The following is a 21,034-nucleotide window of genomic DNA, read 5'->3' on the forward strand; positions in this document are numbered from 1 at the left end:
TGTGCACTTTGTCAAGTGCTTGCAGCCCCTGCAGTTCCCAGGTTTCTGAACTTCCCGCTGCGTGGCCAGCTCCTGAGGGCAGAGGCTGTGTGTTCTTTTTTATATCCCAAGCACAAGCCCTCTGTTAACAAATTAGCGTGTGCCGAGCTGAGCTGAGAGCTCGGTTCTCAAGCTGTATACGACACCTGCACAGAGCGGGGGTTCCGTGAAGGTCTGTTTTAGTTGCTAATCTGAGAATGTGGATGATTGTGGTAGCTGTGGTCTTACTAACTCCTGATGCAGCAGGCAGGGGGTTGAAGGCATGTTTCATAAATCCAGCTTCATTTCCTCTTTAAACAAATGTTGTGGTTTTAAAAACAAACTGCGAAGAACTGCTTGTGTGTTAGATTCTAGAGTGATTCTACATTGCTTTCTATGAATTCAGTAAAACATCCACAATGAAATCGTCTTCTGTGCAGAACTTCTGACAGGGATCCTCTGTGGTAGGATGGAAACCCCCTCTCCTGGTTTCTCTCCTCTCTTTTCTGGAGTGGCTAATGAATGCTTTTCCCAGGCATTTGACTGGACTTCCCTGAATATTACGATGCTCTGCGCTGGTCCCTTTTACAGTTCAGCTCTGGGTGACGTGCACTCCACGGTAACCTGAGACATGTTTAAGACCACGAACTTGGTAAAGTTTTCTGGGCTGCTCTTACTTTCCTTTTCCTCTTAGATTTCTTTGGCTAGAAAGCTTCTGTGAGAAAATTGATGTTACTAGATATAATTTCCAGTACTTTAAAAGAATTCACATTCCATACTGACTGTCGTGGGACTGGTTGCTGACTTTGGAGAAGCTCTTTACTGTAGCTGCACTGAGATTGGATTTGGGCTGCTGTCAAATGACGAGCATGTCTTACTGCACGAATGTGTGTGGCCTTCTGAGCCACATTTCCTGATCATTGAGACAGGAGTCGTGCGTCCATTGTGCTCTGCTGGTCCCCCTGTTGCACGACAGGTGTGGTGTTGGGCCTGGAGATGAATCACAAGTCAGGTGTCGTCCCTGCCTGGAGAGGGGATGTGAGGAGTCACAAGTCCCCACCTACTGTACAGGGCTGCAGTGGGGATCGCAGTCAAACCCGCCATTCAGATGCAAGACGTCCTGACTTCATGGGCCAGGGTTACTAAGTCCTGGGGGACCAGGAAGTTTTGCTTGTGGTTTACTCTTGAAAATGGGAAGACTAATGAGAACATCAGCAGGCTGCTCTCTCCTAACAAAGCTTGGCTACAGTTGTTCTCTGTTATAAAACCACCCTTAGGCATCAGATGTCAGGCCCTGTGCATTTCATGCGGCCTTGTTCCGTTACAGGAGTCCTTAGGATGGGCTCAGGCTCCGTGCACTTAACGCGACCTTGCTGTCTTGCAGATGTCTCACGCAGCCACCAGTGCCTTCTGCCGTTCTATTAAGCTGCAGTGTGAGCTCTACCCCTCTAGAGAAGTGGCCATCTGCCTGGACCCTTACTGTGGACTTGGGTTTGTCCTGTGGTGCCTCTGTAGGTGAGTTTCGTCTTTGCACCTTTACGATATAAGTAAGTAAATCACACACGTGTTTTCAGACCAGTTGCGAGAACTGCTAACGGGAGGGGGCCGCCTGCAGGGTGCGGCTCCTCCTCAGCCCAGCTCCGGGTGCCACAGGGACACCTGCCCTGGTAGCCACTCTCTCCAGCATCTGAAAAATTAGTCTCCGTAAAGTTTGCTGAAACCAACAGAGACAGAATCTGGGGCCATTCTCAGAAGCTGTCTGTTGGGAATCCATTTTCCAAGTGACTCCCAGGCCGTGGGCTTGCTTCTTATGCCTCTAAATCTTCTCAGGTGTCCCAGGCCTGGAATTGTGTTCACCGGGAACATCCAGGCTCTTTCCTCCTCAGGCTTCTCCCTGACTTCAGCTGCGGGAGGCCGGAAGGAAGCTCCACAGGCTCCCCTACCCCCACTCCCCTGCGTGGCCCCCACTCCACAGCTGGCAGCCCCCAGGCCCAGCTCCTGGTAGCTGCCAACAAGTATTAATGGAGAGGATGAATGTTTATTGTCATTTTTCTCTAATTGTACATAGATGTTCATTGTAGAAACTTTAGAAAATACAAAATAATATAAAGAAGAAAATTAAGCCATCCATAAGTATACTACCCAGAGATAACAGTAAATACTCACTAGTAGCATTTTGGCATATAGTCTTACAGAGTTTATTTTCTAATGTAGTACTATTTTTTATTATTGACATTTTCAAACATATACAAGTGTATATGTTTAAGTGTATAAAGAGCACTGTAACAAACACCAGGGCCCAACAACCAGCTTTGCGTGGATCTTATTTTGCCAGTTCGGTTTCATCCAGCCTTCTGATTATTTCTGTCCCTTTTCCATATGGGCATTTTAAAGCAAACACCAAAAAACATACGGTTTCACCCATAAACCTTTAAGTACACATACAATTTTGTAAATGTACATTAATATATTTATAAAACTGAGATGCTACAGTGAAATTGCTTATAATTGCCTTTTTTCATAATAGTAGACATTTTCTCATCTTTAAACATTCTCCTAAAACAATTATTTTAATGCATTTATAATATTCAATTGGGTTAAATTGGACTAAATCCAATTACATATTTTTTAAAAACACTATCATTCTAATCACTACAATTAAACTTTTTGAGAAAGCAAATATAATTGAACAGTTGAAATATTTTAATGATTTTTGCCTCAGTTCAGAATGCAATAGCATTGTGGGTAATTTTTTCTTGGAAAATAGTTCAGGATATACCATTCCAACAGTAGGGCCAAAGTGACTTTAGACATATCTGGCCAGCTGAGAAGGAAACCTATTCTGAACTACAGCTTTATAGGCAACTGTCTCTTGTTACTTGGCAAAAGTGCCTTCTGGTTCTGCAGGCTCACCCAGCCAAGCCCCGTGAAATCCACAGAGAAGGTGCTGGTTGGAGTGAGTCCTGCTACATGTCACCAGCAGCAATGGGACTCTCTAGAGGAATTGTACAGAGAGGGTGGCAGTGACCCTTTGCTTAATGTCTTACCTGCAAATTCATTCAGAAGTCACAAAATCAGCTATGACCCCTGCAGCACTAAAAATAAATACATAACAGCTGTAAACTTCTTCGTTCTGAAATCCATTATAGAAACAGATCACAGTGGACTTGCTTAAAAAACTGGACCTGTTTTAAAAAGCACGTCAGACAGTTGGTATTCATGGATTAGGAAATTCATTATTGTTAAGATGAAAATTCTCCCCAGACTGGATAAACTTCAAAAACATATGCCAAGTCTGAAAGAAGCCAGACTCAAAAGACCACTTATTATATGATTGTATCATGTGATACCATTTGTTGGAAATGTTCAGAAAGGGCAAATCTATAGAGACAGAAAGTAGAATAATGATTAACTGGGGCTAGAGCTGAAAACAGGATTGACTACAAATGAATACAAGGCATGCCTTTAGGGTGATGGAAGTGCATTGTGGTGATAATTATACGCTCTGCAAAACTGTCAGAGTTCTTTTAATTCTGTACTGCAAATGGATAGATTTATGATATGCAAATTATACCTAAGTAAAAGTTTTAAAAAGGAAAACAACTTTCCTTGGAGTAACTGAAGTGCGTGGTACAGACCCTACCCTCCCAGTTCAGTAGGCTCACCCACGTGACACCACAGGGTGACATGTGTTGTCGTGAGTTGTGTGGCTGCCTTGCTCAGGGTGCCCAAATTGTGAGAGTTATCAATTCTTTGTATGTTTTATCAAGTTAATAATCTGAAATCATTGAATTACAAAGGTACAAATTTATATTAGTTACCAAAATGTCTTTTTTTCTCTCTCTCTCTCCTGTTCAGACATTTTTTATTTTTGTTTTTTTATCTAGATTTTATTTTTCAGAGTATTGTTAGGTTCACAGCAAAATTGAGTGGAAGGTACAAAGATTTCCCATGCACACCCCACCCCCACACACACAGCTTCCCCTGTTATCAGCATCTCCCACCAGAGTAGTACATTTTTTACAAACTAGGAACCTACCTTTGACACATTATCATCCCAGAGTCTATAATTTACATCAGGGTTCACTCTTGGTATTGTAGAGAGCCCAGAAATAGACCCACATAAGTATAGTCCGTCGATCTTTGACAAAAGTGCAAAGGCAATACAGTGATACAGTGGAACAAAGGTGGTCTTTTCAACTAATGGTGCTGGAATAACTGGACATCCACAGGCCAAAAAAAAAAAAAAGAATCTAGACACAGGTGTTAACAGCCTTCACAAAAGTTATCTCAAAATAGATCATAGACCTAAATGTGAAACGTAAAACTATAAAACTCCTAGAAGAAAACTTAGGAGAATATCTAGATGATCTTGGGTTTGTTGATGACTTTTAGATACACCACCAAAGGCATGATGCATGAAAGAAATAATTGATAGGCTGACTTTATTAAAATTAATCATCTCTGCTCTGCAAAAGATACTGTCGCGAGAATGGGAGCAGGCCAGAGGCTGAGAGAAAATATTCCCAAAATGTTTTTTAAATTGTTTTGTTCTTTTTGAAGTTAAGATCTAAACTAGAATAGTTCAGGTTCCAGAAATTCACTGGAAATAATCTTCTTCCCTATAAGCAACTGCTATTAAGTAGGGAAGTATTTATAGCCAGTGCCAAGAAATCAGTGTTGGTTAATAAATGAAGCAACAAATCGACTTTCGTTGGATTGAGCAAAAAAAAGGGCAAGTAGAAAATTGGTGAATCAGGTTTTCTGTTTGTCCTCTACTAGGATTTAATAACCTTTTCTTAATGTTGTCTTCTGTTTATAGGAATGAGGATAGAGGTGAAACTATGTTTAGTTTTCACAAGTATGCTTATATTCTCTAGCCTTGAACTCCACACTGGACCCTACCCTTTCATGTGCTAACAGTCTGATCAAGCAAGTCATTTATCCTGGTGTATATTCTTGAGAAAGCTAGCAGTGGGTGATTTGTATTTCCTTTTCTTCATTTCTGGTCTCCTTATGAAAGCATGTAAAAGGAAAATGCTGGGAACAATATGGGTAGATTGTCATAATTAAGCGGATCATCATAAGGTTTTTACCTGCATTTTGATTCCCTAAGACATGGGGCTCCAATGTCATTAACTGTGTTCGGTACCTGCCAGAAAATGTAAAAGTCCTCAGTGTCAGAGAAGTGGTGTAAATTTGAGCTGGAATAAAAGTCATGCAGGGCAATCTAATTAAGGTGGTCTCGTTAACCCCGATTCACGAATGGGTTGAATAACATTTGGTGCTAACGGAAAACTGTGCACCATCACTTTTCAAAGAGGGAAAAGGCATGTTTCCTAGTGGATAATTAACGATTTACATGGTGCATGATGTGCGAGGGTGTTAGATCTTGGGCTGTTACCTGGTGTATGATCCCATTTTTGGCCAAGATTGTCCTTTTAATATCCATTCAGCAGAGGTAAATTTTCCGTTATTTTTATTTCTTCTTGCTTATTGTTGCCTTGAGGCTTCTCATTGGAGTTGGTACATGAGCTACAAAGAAAGCTCTAATTCAGGATCACGCCAGATGTGGTGTGGGGGCTGATCCTTGAGCGCTGCGTTGCAAAGGGCAGAGGGTGCAACGGTGCCTGTGGCACAAAACACCGGTGTCCAACACGTCGCCCTCGCAGGTGGCTGCCACTTGTGTCGGTGGCCTCAGGGGCAGGGGTCTCCCTTAGCTCTCATGGTCCCTGAAGACAAGGGCTCAGGAACAGCCCACAGGACCTCCGGGTGTGAGGGGAGCAGCCCTGATGCGCTGCGGGAGCCAAGGAGGTGTTTGGCTCGACTTCAGACCCCCAGTGCGTATTCTTGGTGGTTGTTGGTTCAGAAGTGAGAAAACAAAACATGCCGGATTCTCAACCAGATGGAAACTCTGATTTTTAAAGCACCACAGTGTTGGCTACAAGGACTTCCAGATGAAAGCGTGTTTTCACAAACTGCAAGGGCTCAGCTAAATTTGTACAGAAGTGTTACTGGATAGATGCTACTTGCAGTAAGTAGTTGTTTGACCAAGGTGTCAGTATTGTAATGCAGATATATTGTCGTGCTGTTTGATCTCTTAAATAGCCACACTGTAAAGTGGTCTTTAAAGGCCGAAATCAATTTCCCAAGGACAAATCCTAAAGAAAAATTGACAGAATGTTGAGAGTTATAATTATTGGAATGGTATCTTATTGATTTTTGTACATTGACTATAGAAATAATTTTTATACTTTTCCACAGGGCTCCACTGGAATGTGTAGTTTTGCATGTTTTGTGCGTAACAAAACTTTCACATCAGCAGGAATTCAAAGGAAATATTTGAAAACTTTCAAAGGAAGGTTTTGGGCATAATAATCCTTTCTCCTGGTTACTGAGAGCAGTCAGCACATCCTCAGAGCTCTTTAAAGTTCATCTAAACTCAACTTGGAACAAGTTCTTACTCCATTCCGAGTTTCATTTAATTCTTTAAATACAGAGGGCTCTGACCATTATCAGATTTCCTTGCTCAGAAGGATTAAGTAAAATTCAAAAAATCCAAAAGCCACCACCGGAAAAATTCCCACCTGATTATCAAATATCCTTCCTAGAATAACACCTACATCTTATCCCCACACATTGGTTGTTGGTTGTCTGATGTTTTGATGTATTAAGCTCCAGTAGGAGAATCTAAAGCAATTACCAACTTGTAGCATTTTGTTATCCTGATAAGAAATGTGTGATAGAGGTATTCCAGGATAGAAATGTGTGTGTTTTTGAATGTGTTTATGGGTCATATTCTATGGAAATGAATGAGTGCCCTAAGAACTGACAAATGGGCAGAGAAACGCCCGGGGTCCTCTGCCCTACCCTAGCCCCCATTAGTATCCTGCTGTGTTTGTTCCTGTGCTCTTGCCCTTCTTCACAGCTATAATCGTAGTTTGTATGTGGTTCCATATCCCACTTTCTCCTTTTAATATTAAAAATGGGAAGTTTTTAACCGTGTGTCTTGGATTTAAGTTTTGTGGAATCCATCTTTAGAAGCCAAGTTAGAACACATCTGCCAACAAATCACTTTCATTCCTTAAAAAGACCGTTCTTCCTAGTGCTCCGCATTGGGAGTGTGTGATCCCTGGGAGCCAGTGTTTCCACTACAAACAGGAAAGGTCCTCTGAAAGCCGTCATGAGCTGGAGTTGGGAGTAGGAGGGCTTTTTATGGAGGTCATACCTGTCCAAGTAAAAAGGCGGCCAGAGAACTGGACAGGGCAACCGGCACCACCGGGAGCTTCCTGAGCTCCACCCGCCCCTGCCCCGCAGCATATCACAGGTTTGTTCCTTTCTGAAGGGACATCCGAGAGGCACACCCAGCCCACCTCATCAGGCTAAGGCTTTAACAGGTTCTTTAAATGGTGCTTATTCTAATACGTCCAAAGAGCATGTCAGTTATTTGTACATGACAGACTTAGTCTAAGAACCTTCTTTTTAAAGTTCTTGCTTATGATTTTCACTTGCTCAGCTGGGATCCCCAGGGTGGTCTAGGGAAGGTGGGTGGAACCTCAGAGGGCCTTCAGCTCACGGGGGTGTTTCCTCTGACCCCTAACTCTCCGCTCATTATTTACTCCTCCCTTGAAGAAGCACTGTCCTTTAAAAGGAGACATTGGTTTAAATGAAACTTCTGTTGTTGTACAATAACTGTGGCATTTGAGTGTACTCTGAGATGCTTGAGTAGATTTAATACAGCCTGTGCAGTGAATCCTGACTGGCATAGAATTGTTGAAATAAAGTGGCAATGTCTTCTTTTACTTATTCTGATACTCCTTCAGAGGAGATCGGATTAATTAACATTCCTGGCTTACACATTAACTTCAAGTAATAACACAAAAGAAAAACCAGTGCAGCATTACAATGCTGTATCCTAAAACATTGTGTGTGTGTGTGTGTGAATACAGCTCTAATGATGAACTACTCACTATTGGGTAACTTTCACACTTCTGAATCTTTGTTTTCAACAGACGGAGGGGCTTAAGATTCCTCAGTCAGTGATATAATAAAAGCCAATTACATTTTTTAAATGGGCAAAGGACTTGATTAGACATTCCTCCAAAGAAAACATACAAATGGCCAATAAGCACATGAAAAGGTGCTCAATCATGAGTCATTAGGGAAAGGCAAGTCAAAACCACCATGAGGTACCACTTCACACCCACTGGGATGGCTGTACTTTAAAAAAATGGAAAATAACAAGTACCGGGGAAAATTTGGAGAAACTGGAATCTTCGTACCTTGCTGGTAGGAATGTAAAATTGTGCAGCGTTTGGGAAACAGTTTGGCAGTTCCTCGGCAAATTAAACATAGAGTTACCATGTGGTCTAGCAATTCCACTTTGGGGTACATACCCAAAAGAATTGAAAACAGGGACTTAAACAGATACTTGTACGTGCTATTCATAGCAGCATTATTCACAGTAGCCAAAAGGTAGAAACCACCCAAGCATCCATTGATGGATGAATGAACAAATAAAATGTGGTCTATCCATACAGTGGGATGTTATTCAGCCTTGAAGACACATGCTACAACATGGAAGAATGTTGAAGGCAATATGCTAAGTGAAATAATCCAAGCAGAAGAGGACAAATATTGTGTGATTTCACTTAAATGAAATATCTGGAATAGGCAATTCAGAAACAGAAAGTAGGTTAGAGGTTACCAGGCCCTGGGAGGTGGAAGTGGTGATGGGTTAGGTACAGAGCTTCTGTTTGGGATGGTGAAAAATTTTGGACATAAATAGCAGTAATGGTTGCACAACATTGTAAACGTAATTAATGCCACTGGAGTGACATTTTAAAATGGCTGAATGGTAAATCTTATGCATATTTTATCACAATAAGACTTTTAAAACTAAGGCCAAGAAAAACCATTTGGTAGCATCTTTAGGAATTTTTCTGTATAGTATCATGTCATCTGCAAACAGTGACAGTTTTACTTCTTCTTCTCCAATTTAGATTCCTTTTATTTCTTTTTCTTTTCTGATTGCTGTGACTAGGATTTCCAAAACTGTGTTGAATAAAAGTGGTGAGAGTGGGCATCCTTGCTTTATTCCTGATCTTAGAGGAAATGCTTTCAGCTCTTCACTGTTGAGTATGTTAGCTGTGGGTTTGTCATATATGGCCTTTATTATATTGAGGTATGTTTCCTCCATGCCCACTTTCTGGAGAGTTTTTCTCATAAATAGATGTTGAATTTTATAAAAAGCTTTTTTGGAATCTATTGAGATGATCATATGGTTTCTATTCTTCAATTTGTTAATGTGGTATACCACACTGATTTGCAAATATTGAAAAATCCTTGCATCCCTGGGATAAATTTCACTTGATCGTGGTGTATGATCCTTTTAATGTGTTGTTGGATTCGGTTTGCTACTACTAGAGCGCGTCAATTAATTCAGTAAATTGACAGGATACAAAATTAATAGAGAAATTTGTTGCATTTCTGTACATTAACAACAGAAGAGCAGAAAGAGAAATTAAGGAAACAACCCCATTTACCACCACATCAAAAAGAATAAGATACTTAGGAATAAACCTACCTAAGGAGGCAGAAGACCTGTACTCTGAAAACTGTAAGATGCTGATGAAAGAAATTGAAGAGGACACAAATAGATGGAAAGATATATATAAATATATATATATATATATATATAAAAATATATACCATGTTCTTGGATTGGAAGAATCAATATTGTTAAAATGACTGTACTACCCAAGACAATCTACAGATTCAGTGCAATGCCTATCAAATTACCAATGGCATTTTTCACAGAACTAGAACAAAAAATTTTTTAATTTGTATGGAAACACAAAAGACCCCGAATAGCCAAAGCAATCTTGAGAAAGTAGAATGGAGCCAGAGGACTCAGGCCTCCTGACCTCAGACTATACTACAAAGCTACAGTCATCAAAACTGTATGGTTCTGGCACAAAAACAGAAATACAGATCAGTGGAACAGGATAGAAAGTCCAGCGATAAACCCATGCACCTATGGTTAATTAATCTACAACAAAGGACGCAAGAATAATACAATGCAGAAAAGACAGTCTCTTCAATAAGTGGTGCTGGGGGTCTTCTGGGCTTACCTGGTGGTGCAGTGGTTAGGAATCTGCCTGCCAATGCAGGGGACACGGGTTCGAGCCCTGGTCCGGGAAGATCCCACATGGTGCGGAGCAACTAAGCCCGTGCACCCCAACTACTGAGCCTGCACTGTAGATCCCACAAGCCACAACTACTGAAGCTGCATACCACAACTACCGAAGCCTGTGTGCCTAGAGCCCATGCTCTGCAACAAGAGAAGCCCGCGCACCACAACGAAGAGTAGCCCCCGCTCACCACAACTAGAGAAAGCCTGCGCGCAGCAACGAAGTCCCAACGCAGCCAAAAATAAATAAATTTTAAAAATAATAAGTGGTGCTGGGGAAACTGGACAGCTACGTGTAAAAGAATGAAATTAGAACATTCTTTAACACCATACACAAAAATAAACTCAAGGTGGATTAAAGACCTAAATGTAAGACTGGTTACTATAAAACTCCTAGAGGAAAACATAGGCAGAACACTGACATAAATCTCAGCAATATCTTTTTGGATCCATCTCCTAGAGTAATGGAAGTAAAAACAAAAATAAATGAATGGGACTTAATTAAACTTAAGCTTTGGCACAGCAAAGGAAATCATAAACAAAACAAAAAGACAACCTACGGACTGGGAGAAAATATTTGCAAATGATGCAGCCAACAAAGGATTAATCTCCAAAATACACGAACAGTGCATGCAGCTCAATATCAAAAAAACAAACAACCCAATCAGAAAATGGGCAGAAGACATCTAGGAAGACATTTCTCCAGAGAAAACATACAGATGGCCAACAAGCACATGCAAAAATGCTCAACTTTGCTAATTATTAGAGAAATGCAAACCAAAATTGCAATGAGGTATCGCTTCATACCAGTCAAAATGGCCATCATCAAAAAGTCTACAAAAAATAAATGCTGGAGAGGGTGTGGAGAAAAAGGAACCCTCCTACACTGTTGATGGGAATGTAAATTGGTGAAGCCATCATGGAAAACAGTGTGGAGGTTCCTTTAAAAACTAAAAATAGAATTACCGCATGATCCTGCAGTCCCACTCCTGGACATCTATCTGGCGAAAAGTCTTAATTTGAAAAGATGCATGTACCCCGGTGTTCATTGCAGCACTATTTACAGTAGCCTGGAAATTTACAAAGACATGGAAGCAACCTAAATGTCCATCAACAGATGAATGGATAAAGAAGATGTGGTACATATATACAATGGAATATTACTCAGCTATAAGAAAGAATGAAATGATGCCATTTGCAGCAACATAGATGGACCTAGAGATTATCATACTAAGTGAAGTAAGCCAGGGAGAAACAAATACCATATGGTATCACTTATATGTGGAATCTAAAAAAAAAAAAAAAAATACAAATGAACTTATTTACAAAACAGAAATAGACCCACAGACATAGAAAACAAACTTATGGTTACCAAAGGGGAAGGTGGTGGGGAGAGGGATTAACATATACACACTACTATATATAAAATAGATAGCCAACAAGGAAGGACCTACTGTGTAGCACAGGGAGCTATACTCAATATTTTGTAATAACCTATGAGGGAAAATAATCTGAAAAAGAATATATTTTATATATATATATATATGTGTATAACTGAATCACTGTGCTGTACACCTGAAGCTAACACAACATTGTAAATCAACTATACTTCAATTTTAAAAATAAAATCTCTTTTACATAAATCTTAGAAGGTAGTTTATCTAGGATGTTCTGTTATAGCATATATCTATTAATGTTGATTTGTAGCCATAAACCAAACAAAATTAATACCATTGAAAATGTAGTTTGGCAAATACTTCATTATTTTAAAATCACAGTTGCCCCATTAATTAATGGTGAAACAAAATATGTAGCCTCTTGTTTCTCTCCCCGTGCTCTCTAATGTAAAGGTAAAATTAGAGAATGATTGTATTTTCCTTAGTTCTGTTTGGTAATCCAGTTGGATCATTCTGAAGTAAAATTATAATCCTAATTCTTCTAATTGTCTTAGTTTCCTTTTATTTACTCTGGATGTCAGTTTTCTGAACCAGGGTTGGGCACGCTTTTCCTCAAGTGGCTGTTTAGTAAATATTCAGTCTCCATGGTCTCTGTCGCAACCCTCAGCTCTGCCCGTTGGTGTGAAAGCCACTGCAGGTGGTACTGCAAGGACTGAGGGCCGTGTCCCAATAAAACTTTATTTACAAAACCAGGCAGCATCTAGTTTGCTAACTCCTGTTCTGAACTTCCAGACCTTTTACCAAAATTCAGTCCTGTGTTTTCCCACTGTGAGAGTCCATTCTGTGAATATAGCAGCTTTGAGAGAAACCTAACAGCATCAGAGCTTTGAGATCTTTCAATGAGTGCTCAAAATGGCAGTAACTGCGGATCATAATCCCATAGTTCTTTTGTATTTTTCAGAATGTTTTTGTAAATACGCTTTTGTTTTATATTTACAAATACCAGAGAGTAGAGTTGGTGTGACTGTCCCCTCTTGCAAATGGACAGTAGGTGTTTCTCAGAGGCTGGCTGGTCCCCCATTCTCCATCCTCACTGAGCCCTCCCATCTCTCTGTGCAGCGTGTATTCCGGGCACCAGTCCATCCTCATCCCACCTGCAGAGCTGGAGACCAACCCTGCCTTGTGGCTGCTTGCCGTGAGTCAATACAAAGTCCGGGATACATTTTGCTCCTACTCAGTGATGGAACTGTGTACCAAGGGGCTGGGCTCGCAGACAGAATCCCTCAAGGTAAGCAGCCCTCAGAGTGCCTGGGGGACACTTGCCAGCATCCTGGGAAAGCACCAGTGTCAGAGGGTGTGGAGTAGGTGTGGTGAGACTAAATGATCCTTCAGAAAAGCCGACATAAGGTCCCCTGTCACCTGAGGTTGACGAAGTTGTTTTCACGTGAAAACCTTGTTTTATTATATGGATATTTTCCCACTGCCAGAGTTAGAAGTCAGAGTGTATGTTATTGATGTCTTTAATTCTGTTAGGGCTACTTGGAGAGTCCTGAATTGCCTTTTGATTTGTTGGTGAATTCAGTTCTTGAGTGCAGTTAGTTTTATTCCAACGCTGGGGTTCGAGTCATACCTCTAAATTTAGCCACTCATTTCGTTTTCCTTGAGGACCCTGATTGGTAGACCTGGGTCCTAACCAAAATTCATTTTTACGATCCAGTGAACAGTGCCTTTGTTTTATTTTTTAATATTCAATTACCATTATGTGACAATAACAACATTTCTCTTCATTTAAGCCAAGGACTTTTTTTTTTTTTTTTTTTTTTGCGGTACGCAGGCCTCTCACTGTTGTGGCCTCTCCCGTTGCGGAGCACAGGCTCCGGACGCGCAGGCTCAGCGGCCATGGCTCACGGGCCCAGCCACTCCGCGGCACGTGGGATCCTCCCGGACTGGGGCACGAACCCGTGTCCCCTGCATCGGCAGGCAGACTCCCAACCACTGTGCCACCAGGGAAGCCCCAAGGACTTTTTGATAGACATATTTTCATAGTAAATTATGTAGTCCTTATTCAAGTAACTAGGAGAGAATAATTATATGACCTATTTTGGTTAATATTCCAACTATTCACTGTTTATATGCTCAGATATGTGTGAGCGTGTATGTATAGATATATGCACAGATTATATTTGTGTGTATATATGCACACATACAAATTATCTATACACTTGCCATTAGTAAAGCAATATATTTCTCTCCTTTGAATTTTGTTTTCCTATTCAGACCTAGTGCATTAAGCTTGAACAAGAAAGCAAAATGCAAGATAACTTTGACATTAAGCTACATAAATAAATATTACTTGAAGTTATATGTTTATACAGCAAAGGAAATTTATAAAATATTATTATTCATGTCCACCTATATTATGCTATAAAATGATTGAGTACGTTTCATGAACTTTACCTATAGGTGCATTTATAAATAACCAAATGAAATAATAAGTGATTTCTAAGCCCTTTACATAATTGATTAATTTAACCTTTACAATAGTTCTCTGAAATAGGTCCATTATTGTTTCCATTTTAAAGATGAGGAAACTTAGGTTACAGAGAAATTAAGCACCTTCTCCAGGTTCTTACATTTAGTAAAGTTTGAAGCCAAATTTTGAATCTGTGGCTCTAGGAGCACCATCTCAAAGCCCAGGGTGCATTGCCTCCCAAAACACGCATGTGTCGAGGGTCATTCGTGTTACCTGGACTTAATTTTCCCTGTGTAACTGCACGTATGGAAGATTGTCGTTATCTTGACTCGTGTCCCTCCTCAGCTCAGGTGCCCTTGTCAGCTCTCCAGGACGCTGATGGCTCCTGGCGACTGTCCTGTGTGGGGATGGAGACCCTGTCGCTCCCTCGCCTCCTGTTTCATTGCCACTCCCGTTGCGCGTTTTGCTCTTCCTCAGCTCCGCTTGGGAGTGTTGTGCTTTTAAGGCACTTCGTTTCCTGTCCCGGGTGTTGCCATTTCGTTCACTAGATGGAATTTGGGCAGAACTGAGCTGTGCTTCCTTGTGACAGTTTATCTGGGACCTTTTACGTCTCAGGACATGAAAGGAGAGCTGTGTTTAAGAAGCTGCCCAGATGTTTTCATTTTCCATTCTTATATTACAAGCAGGTTTCTCATTTCTCTCCGATGGATGTTCCTGTGTATCCATGCTGGCAGGAGTGTATACAAGTGCTTCTGTTCTTCCCCAAACCCTGTCCTTTAATTATTTTATCCACACCTTGTTTTTCTTCAACTTTTCTCCTCATTATGCTCCTTGAGTTATTTAAAATATGTTTGTAATGGCATCCTTGATTACCGATATGGGCGTTTTTTCATTTACACATGTTCTACAGCATTTTGGTTAATGGTGCAGACACAGAGAGCCCTGGGAATGAATATCTGTGTGGAGTTTCTGTTGTTGTACAGATCTGGGTAAGGAGCCTGCAGGTCACACCCCTAACACTGGCAAGGCTGACCTCCTACTGCTGTCATTATTTCTAGGCACGAGGACTGGACTTGTCCCGCGTGCGGACCTGTGTAGTGGTGGCAGAAGAACGGCCCCGAATAGCGCTCACCCAGTCATTCTCAAAACTGTTTAAAGACCTGGGCCTCCATCCACGGGCCGTTAGCACCTCGTTTGGCTGTAGAGTGAACCTGGCGATTTGCTTGCAGGTGAGTTTCCTTGATGCCAGTAAGTGCGTGAGTCAGAGAGTGACTTTTAAAGACGGGCATACAGCGCCGCACTGCTCAACATAGTTTCCCCTGCTGATGCTTACCCACATTTAGAAGGTATCTTTCAGTCAAATGCGTGTGGTTGGTATACACTTTTTGTTTGTTTGTTTTGTTTTGTTTTGTTTTTAATTATACTCTGCATTTGTCAGTAACCATTATTCATAACTAGCATTCACAGGCTTATTCTGTCCTGGGACATTTTAAGTTTTGTAACACGAGTAGCAGTTTGTCAAGACCTGTGAAGGCAGGCTCTTTAAAGATGAGATACTAAACAAATGTTTCATTGTGGCAAGAAATCCTGTCTCTTGAAGTACTTAGTCTCTTGTATGCAGACAGTAACTTCTGTACGAAGAATTCCAGGACATTAAGCAGATTCGTGAATTTGCGGCTGGGATGACATTGAAGTATATACTTTTTGCTGCATTTCTAAGGCAGAGCTGTAAGTGAGGCTGCCCTCGTAAGATAGCCTTGCATTATATGTGGCAAAAAAAAAAAAAAAATGCTTATTTTCTTTCTTTCTCTTCGTTAGCCCACTTCAGACCATCTTCACTATTCCTTTCCGTCTCTGAACTCTTAACATGAGATCTAGTCCATGAAGGAAGGGAAAGTCCTATGGGAATCTGTTCCCAGTGCCCTTTGGGCAGCCTCATCCAAAACAAGCCAGCCCAGGGCTCAGCTGCAGGCTTTGTTCCTGGAACATATTAAAAGGACAAGAACTTTGCTCACAGCAGGTGCTAGAGTGCAGGACAGTGGACACAAGCTGGCTCCTGATCTCGCCTCCCTGCCCACCCACTGTCTCTCCCATTTACGACCCAGAGATGCTGCTTCCAGTTCCCCTTGGGAGACCTCGGGAAGCTCCTGGTCAGCTCTCTCCCGGCCCGTGCTCTCAGTATCTGGACTCAGCGTGGACTTTGGAGAGGAAGGACTCTCCCCATGTGACCAGTCTGCTGAGCTCGCTTCAGAAAAATTAGCTACAGGAAGGTGTTCTGATTTTCATTGGTGTTCTTTTGCTTCTGTCTTCCTTCTCCTTGAATTAGCTCCATTTTTAAAAATTTATAACTACCAGGGTCCTCTCAAGAGTCAGTTGAACCTTGTTCTATGATTGAAATTAATTCCCTTTTCTAAGAGGTAATCTGAAGAATTGGATTTATCTTGCCAAACTAGTTCTTTAAATATTGAAGTTTTCTTTTCCTATTCACCTTGATCTGTTCTGCTTAAATGTTTCTAGCCATCTGTTCCATGAGGAGAAATGAGAAATACAGAAATCCACTTCTTAAATAAATTCAGCCATAGGATGATGTAATGCTTCCCTTCTCCTGCAAGTAGTGGGGAAAAAAATCAGGGATCCATGAGAGACAGGCTCTTGGCCACAATATTTCTTCTTCTTTCTCTCTCTCTTAGAATGTTGGCAGATGAAGGGAGAAGGGCTTAGAATAGATCCCATATTAACATAATATCACTTAGCACTTGTCCACTTCATACAGGCAACAAAGCAAGTTCTACTACACTTTATTATACAGAATTAAAACTTTGTAGATACTAGAAATAGAGCACTTATGGTTATTTACCTTTTTATTTTTCATTTATTTCCATCTACTTGATCCAAAATGTTTTAAGAAGTTTTATAGGGAAGCAGTAGATTAAGTAGGGAAAGTAAAATACACTAAAAATAATTGAAAAGATAGAGGTGACAGAAAATAAGGGTAAGAAGCCGAGAATGAAGTTGGCACACAGGTGTTGGCCACCTCTGTGGCCTAAAACATGAGCTCCATCATTCCTGTGTCCTTAGCACCTAGAACCGTACCTGGTGCTTTGCAAATATTTAATAAATATGTGTTGTAAGAATGTTGGATAAATTAAGTTCTGTACTCCTAATAAAAAGAATAAATATTCTTTTTCTAGAAAACAGTTCCGTCAGTATGACCCCCACATCAGAGCTGACATCCCCAGTCACGGGTCAGGGTGCTGTTCTGGAATGTTGACAGCACCTTTAAGTGTTTTTGTCCATTTTAAGTTTTTCTACTTGGGTGCTTTACTCTCAACTAATTTTCAGCCAGTTTTTCTTTTTCTGAATGGTCAGTATTAGAAAATAGCTGAAAATATCAGTGTGGCTGATAGTAGAGATAAATCAAATGAATTAAGTGTATCATACTAAGGAATGCAGACTCTCTATCCTTGCCAACCCCGGGGCCAGGTGTGCGTCGGGATTACGGAGTTCTCCGGCATTGGGGAGGCAGGAGCCAGCAGGCTGCGAGCAGAACCCCGTAACCACACACATGGTGTCTCTCGGTGACGCTCCATCCTGTGAGTAGCTCGTGTCAGCCTAAGTCAGAGTCTCAGATAAGTGCAAGACACGGTTCTGGCCCTCATGGAACCAGATGGACAGTAAACACAGATGATTTTTTCAGTAAATGAGTAAAATATTCTTAGTAAACATAAAGTAAGAAGGAAAAGGAGACACACGAGGCAATTTTAGGAGGGGTAGCCAAGAAAGGCCTCTCTATGAGGTGACATTTCAGCCAAGTGCCCTCTGAGGTGAACATACAAAAATTTGGGCAAAGGCAGCATCAAGTGCAGAAGCCTTGAGGCAGGGCTGGTCAGTGGAAATGTTTGTTTTCTATTAATTTTTGCAGAAATTAAAAAATATGTGATTATGGTCCCAAGCAAACAGAGCAGGCATAGCTTGAGGTCTGAGGGCAGAAATCCCATGTCTCTTTGTTCCCATTGTGTTTCTACAGGGCCTGACACATAATAAATGCCTAATAAAGACGTTAAATATACTAAAACTGAATTTTTAAGAATGTTTAGACAAAGAAATGAGGAAAACAACCTGAAAGGTTATGAATTTTTTTTATAGATTAAGTATTTTCACAAAAGAATATTTATTTTAGGAAACAAAATCAGAAAATACAGACTAGCCAATAAATAAATAACATTCATAAGTCATACCCAGAGATAATCACCATTACTCCCTTGATGTAAAAAAATTTTAAAAATGCTAAGATAGTTCCTAAATTCCAAACCCGTCCTAAATGTTTAAAGACATTGAGAAGTTTACACCATTTTCCTTATGGAACACCAGGATTACCAATATATGTGAAATCAGTTAGTGGGCATATTTGTTTTCAGTTGATTTGTTGTTGTTTGAGGATATGTTTTCTCAGCTGGATCGCCTGTCGTCCTTCCTCAGGGCCCTTGACTGGACCCTGAGTGCTCAGGTAGAGGGCAGCCCTGCAGGAGGAGGGCAGGTCTCCATCTCCACGAGGTACGTGGGTAGGGACGCGAAGGACGCTGTCCAGACGAGGAATGGAGCCTCATCCGAGCCATGTGGGGTTTACAAGCTGCTCTCGCTGGGGACCACAATTTTAGTGTCTGTGGGTCCCCTTCCAGAAGTGCCCCCTGGCCTTGGGGAGGCTGGGCTGTGCAGCGGGCAGGGTGCTGTGACTGCAGAATGAGACGCATCTCACGCATGAGGTCCTGAACTTACGTGAGATAAATCAGGGCTTGTGTTTACTTCATCAATGGCACGCTGACCAATCCAGCCTGAGCATCTCTCTCCCCTTTGTACAATTTTACGCTAAATGACATTCTCTACCGTAGAGTCTTTCATGCTTTTACTTCCTGATGCCACAACTCAGGCTGTTCTCTGCCTGAAATGGGCTTCCACCTTCTTCATGTGGCAAAAGCCTGCTTCTCTTTCCAGGTGTCATGTTTCGATTCCTCCAGCTAGAAATACTTTCCTTCCTCTGAATTCCCACGGCAGGTCATCCCTCCCACTTAATGTTGTCTGCCATAGTTCACAATTATGTACATAAACAACTTCTATCCCCCTGCTCTGTGAAAAACTGTCTTAGAGAACCCAGTACACAACTCACATAGTCACACAGTCACTTCCTGAGACTGAATTTTGTGAAAGTACTGGGTGTCGACTCCTCTGACTGCAAATATGCTTCACATTTGAGAAATTCAGCGTGTTTCTTATTAGCCTCAAGCCTCCTGAGGGAAGTAAGTACATAGCAGTCCTGAAATTTCTCTGAAATGAACTCATGTGAATCTTCATCAGGTAAAAACTCACAGCATCATTTGTAAGTTATCATTGAAATGAAATGAAGTGAAATGAAATGAAATGAAACTCAAAAGTTTGCTGCTCTTCAGGCTTCTAGCAGCATTTTCATCTCAAACAGTAGCTCCAGGGCCTGCACCTTCAGAAAAAAGACTTCATGCCCAAAAAAGAAAACAAAAAATTCTCTCACAAATGTGTGTCACACCACTCAATTCCAGGCGGCATCTGGCTAGAGCTTCCTACAACTCACTGCAAGCTCGGTCGTTTCGTTTTAAGAGGAGAGAAACTGAGGCTCAGAGAAGTTAAGTGAGCTTTCCTGACAAAGCAGGGAAATAAAAACAGCTGCCGGAAACAGAACTGGCATTGCTACTGACTGTGTCATCTAAACAGAGCAACATGTTAAAGAAATCTCACACTTTGCAGTTTTGTCAGGTGCCAATTCCATGTTGTGGTTTATTATGCAAGTGAAATAACAGCCTTGTAAACTGTTCACAAAACTGAACTGTATACAGGCAGGATATCCTGCCTTCGGTTTTTGACTGTTTTCCTGGAACATTTTAAATCAGACCCCCTATTTCCCTGTGACCTAAATCAAACAGCTCAGAAGACGTGCATCTGTGTGCTAGATGCTGTTCTTCAGTCTGTTGTCACCAGGGGGTGGGGAGGCGGGGGGCGGCGTGTACTAGGAACAGAGTCAGGGCCACCACAAAGGGACTCCGCAATGCCTGCTTTCATGGGCTGTGACATGAAACCCTAGTTTCTTGTAATAGAGAAAATCATGAAAATTGACAAATACATCATTATCAAGTATGCAAATGAGCAATTAAAAATTTTTACATATGAGGCAATCGCAAAAGTAGAATAACAGAAAACTGAGACAGTCATAATTTCTGTGATGCTGTTGTTTCGGCTTCTATAGCTTAGAAACCGTGTGACTTGTTTACCCATTTATCATTTTAAGGCAGGAATTGACACATTAATTATTTTGAAATTGTCCTTTTGACATAGTTCAATGGCAAAAGAATGGACTCATAAAATTCAGTGTGGATGACTCTGGTTTTACATGACTCTGATTTCTGCAGAGTATTTTAGACTCTGCAGAAGAAAGAAATTTAGAAGTATGAGCCATTTGTTATACTTAGGAATGACATTTCCCAGAATCTTTAGCTGTAAAAATGATTTTAAAACACTTTTGATTTATTGAACTTATGACAAAAGTGGGCATTAGAAAGATCAAATTATGACTTGTGAGATTGGCTTTAACATAAATTTCCTTAGTTCTGTTAGGAAGTGCCACTTGCTTGTTAACCTGCATCAAAAGAGATGTTGTGCTTCATCCACAATTACTCTTTTCAAAAGTATAAGCTGAAAGGTCTTTGGATGTATTAGATTTAGAAATTTAGTTCTTGGTAACAAAAATTAACATCCTCCTCACCAGCTGAAGAAGGGAGGGGAAATGAGGTCTTCTGCTTTCCAAAAGAAATCTCAATTTTTGTTTTATTAGGAAAAAACTTCTAAGCCACTTTAAACAGAAACTTTGATCTTCATTATATAGAAAAATAAAGATTAATTTATCTGAGGAAAGCTTTATTATAAATAGCT

General features: G+C 40.9%; 1 protein-coding gene across 4 annotated transcripts in view; it reads left to right on the forward strand.

The window, feature by feature from the left end:
* DIP2C (disco interacting protein 2 homolog C) overlaps window positions 1-21,034 on the forward strand; it is a 186,687-nt gene that overhangs the window by 138,882 nt on the left and 26,771 nt on the right. For all 4 annotated transcript variants that reach the window (XM_029238229.1, XM_029238230.1, XM_029238231.1 and 1 more), the window contains 3 exons: window positions 1,403-1,533; window positions 12,727-12,895; window positions 15,139-15,309. In XM_029238229.1, coding sequence (XP_029094062.1) covers window positions 1,403-1,533; window positions 12,727-12,895; window positions 15,139-15,309 — 471 coding nt within the window. The remainder of the gene's footprint in view (window positions 1-1,402; window positions 1,534-12,726; window positions 12,896-15,138; window positions 15,310-21,034) is intronic.

Source organism: Monodon monoceros, unplaced genomic scaffold (assembly GCF_005190385.1).
Source record: "Monodon monoceros isolate NGI ecotype Baffin Bay Population unplaced genomic scaffold, NGI_Narwhal_1 Super_Scaffold_21, whole genome shotgun sequence".
NCBI classification, from domain to species: Eukaryota; Metazoa; Chordata; class Mammalia; order Artiodactyla; family Monodontidae; genus Monodon; species Monodon monoceros.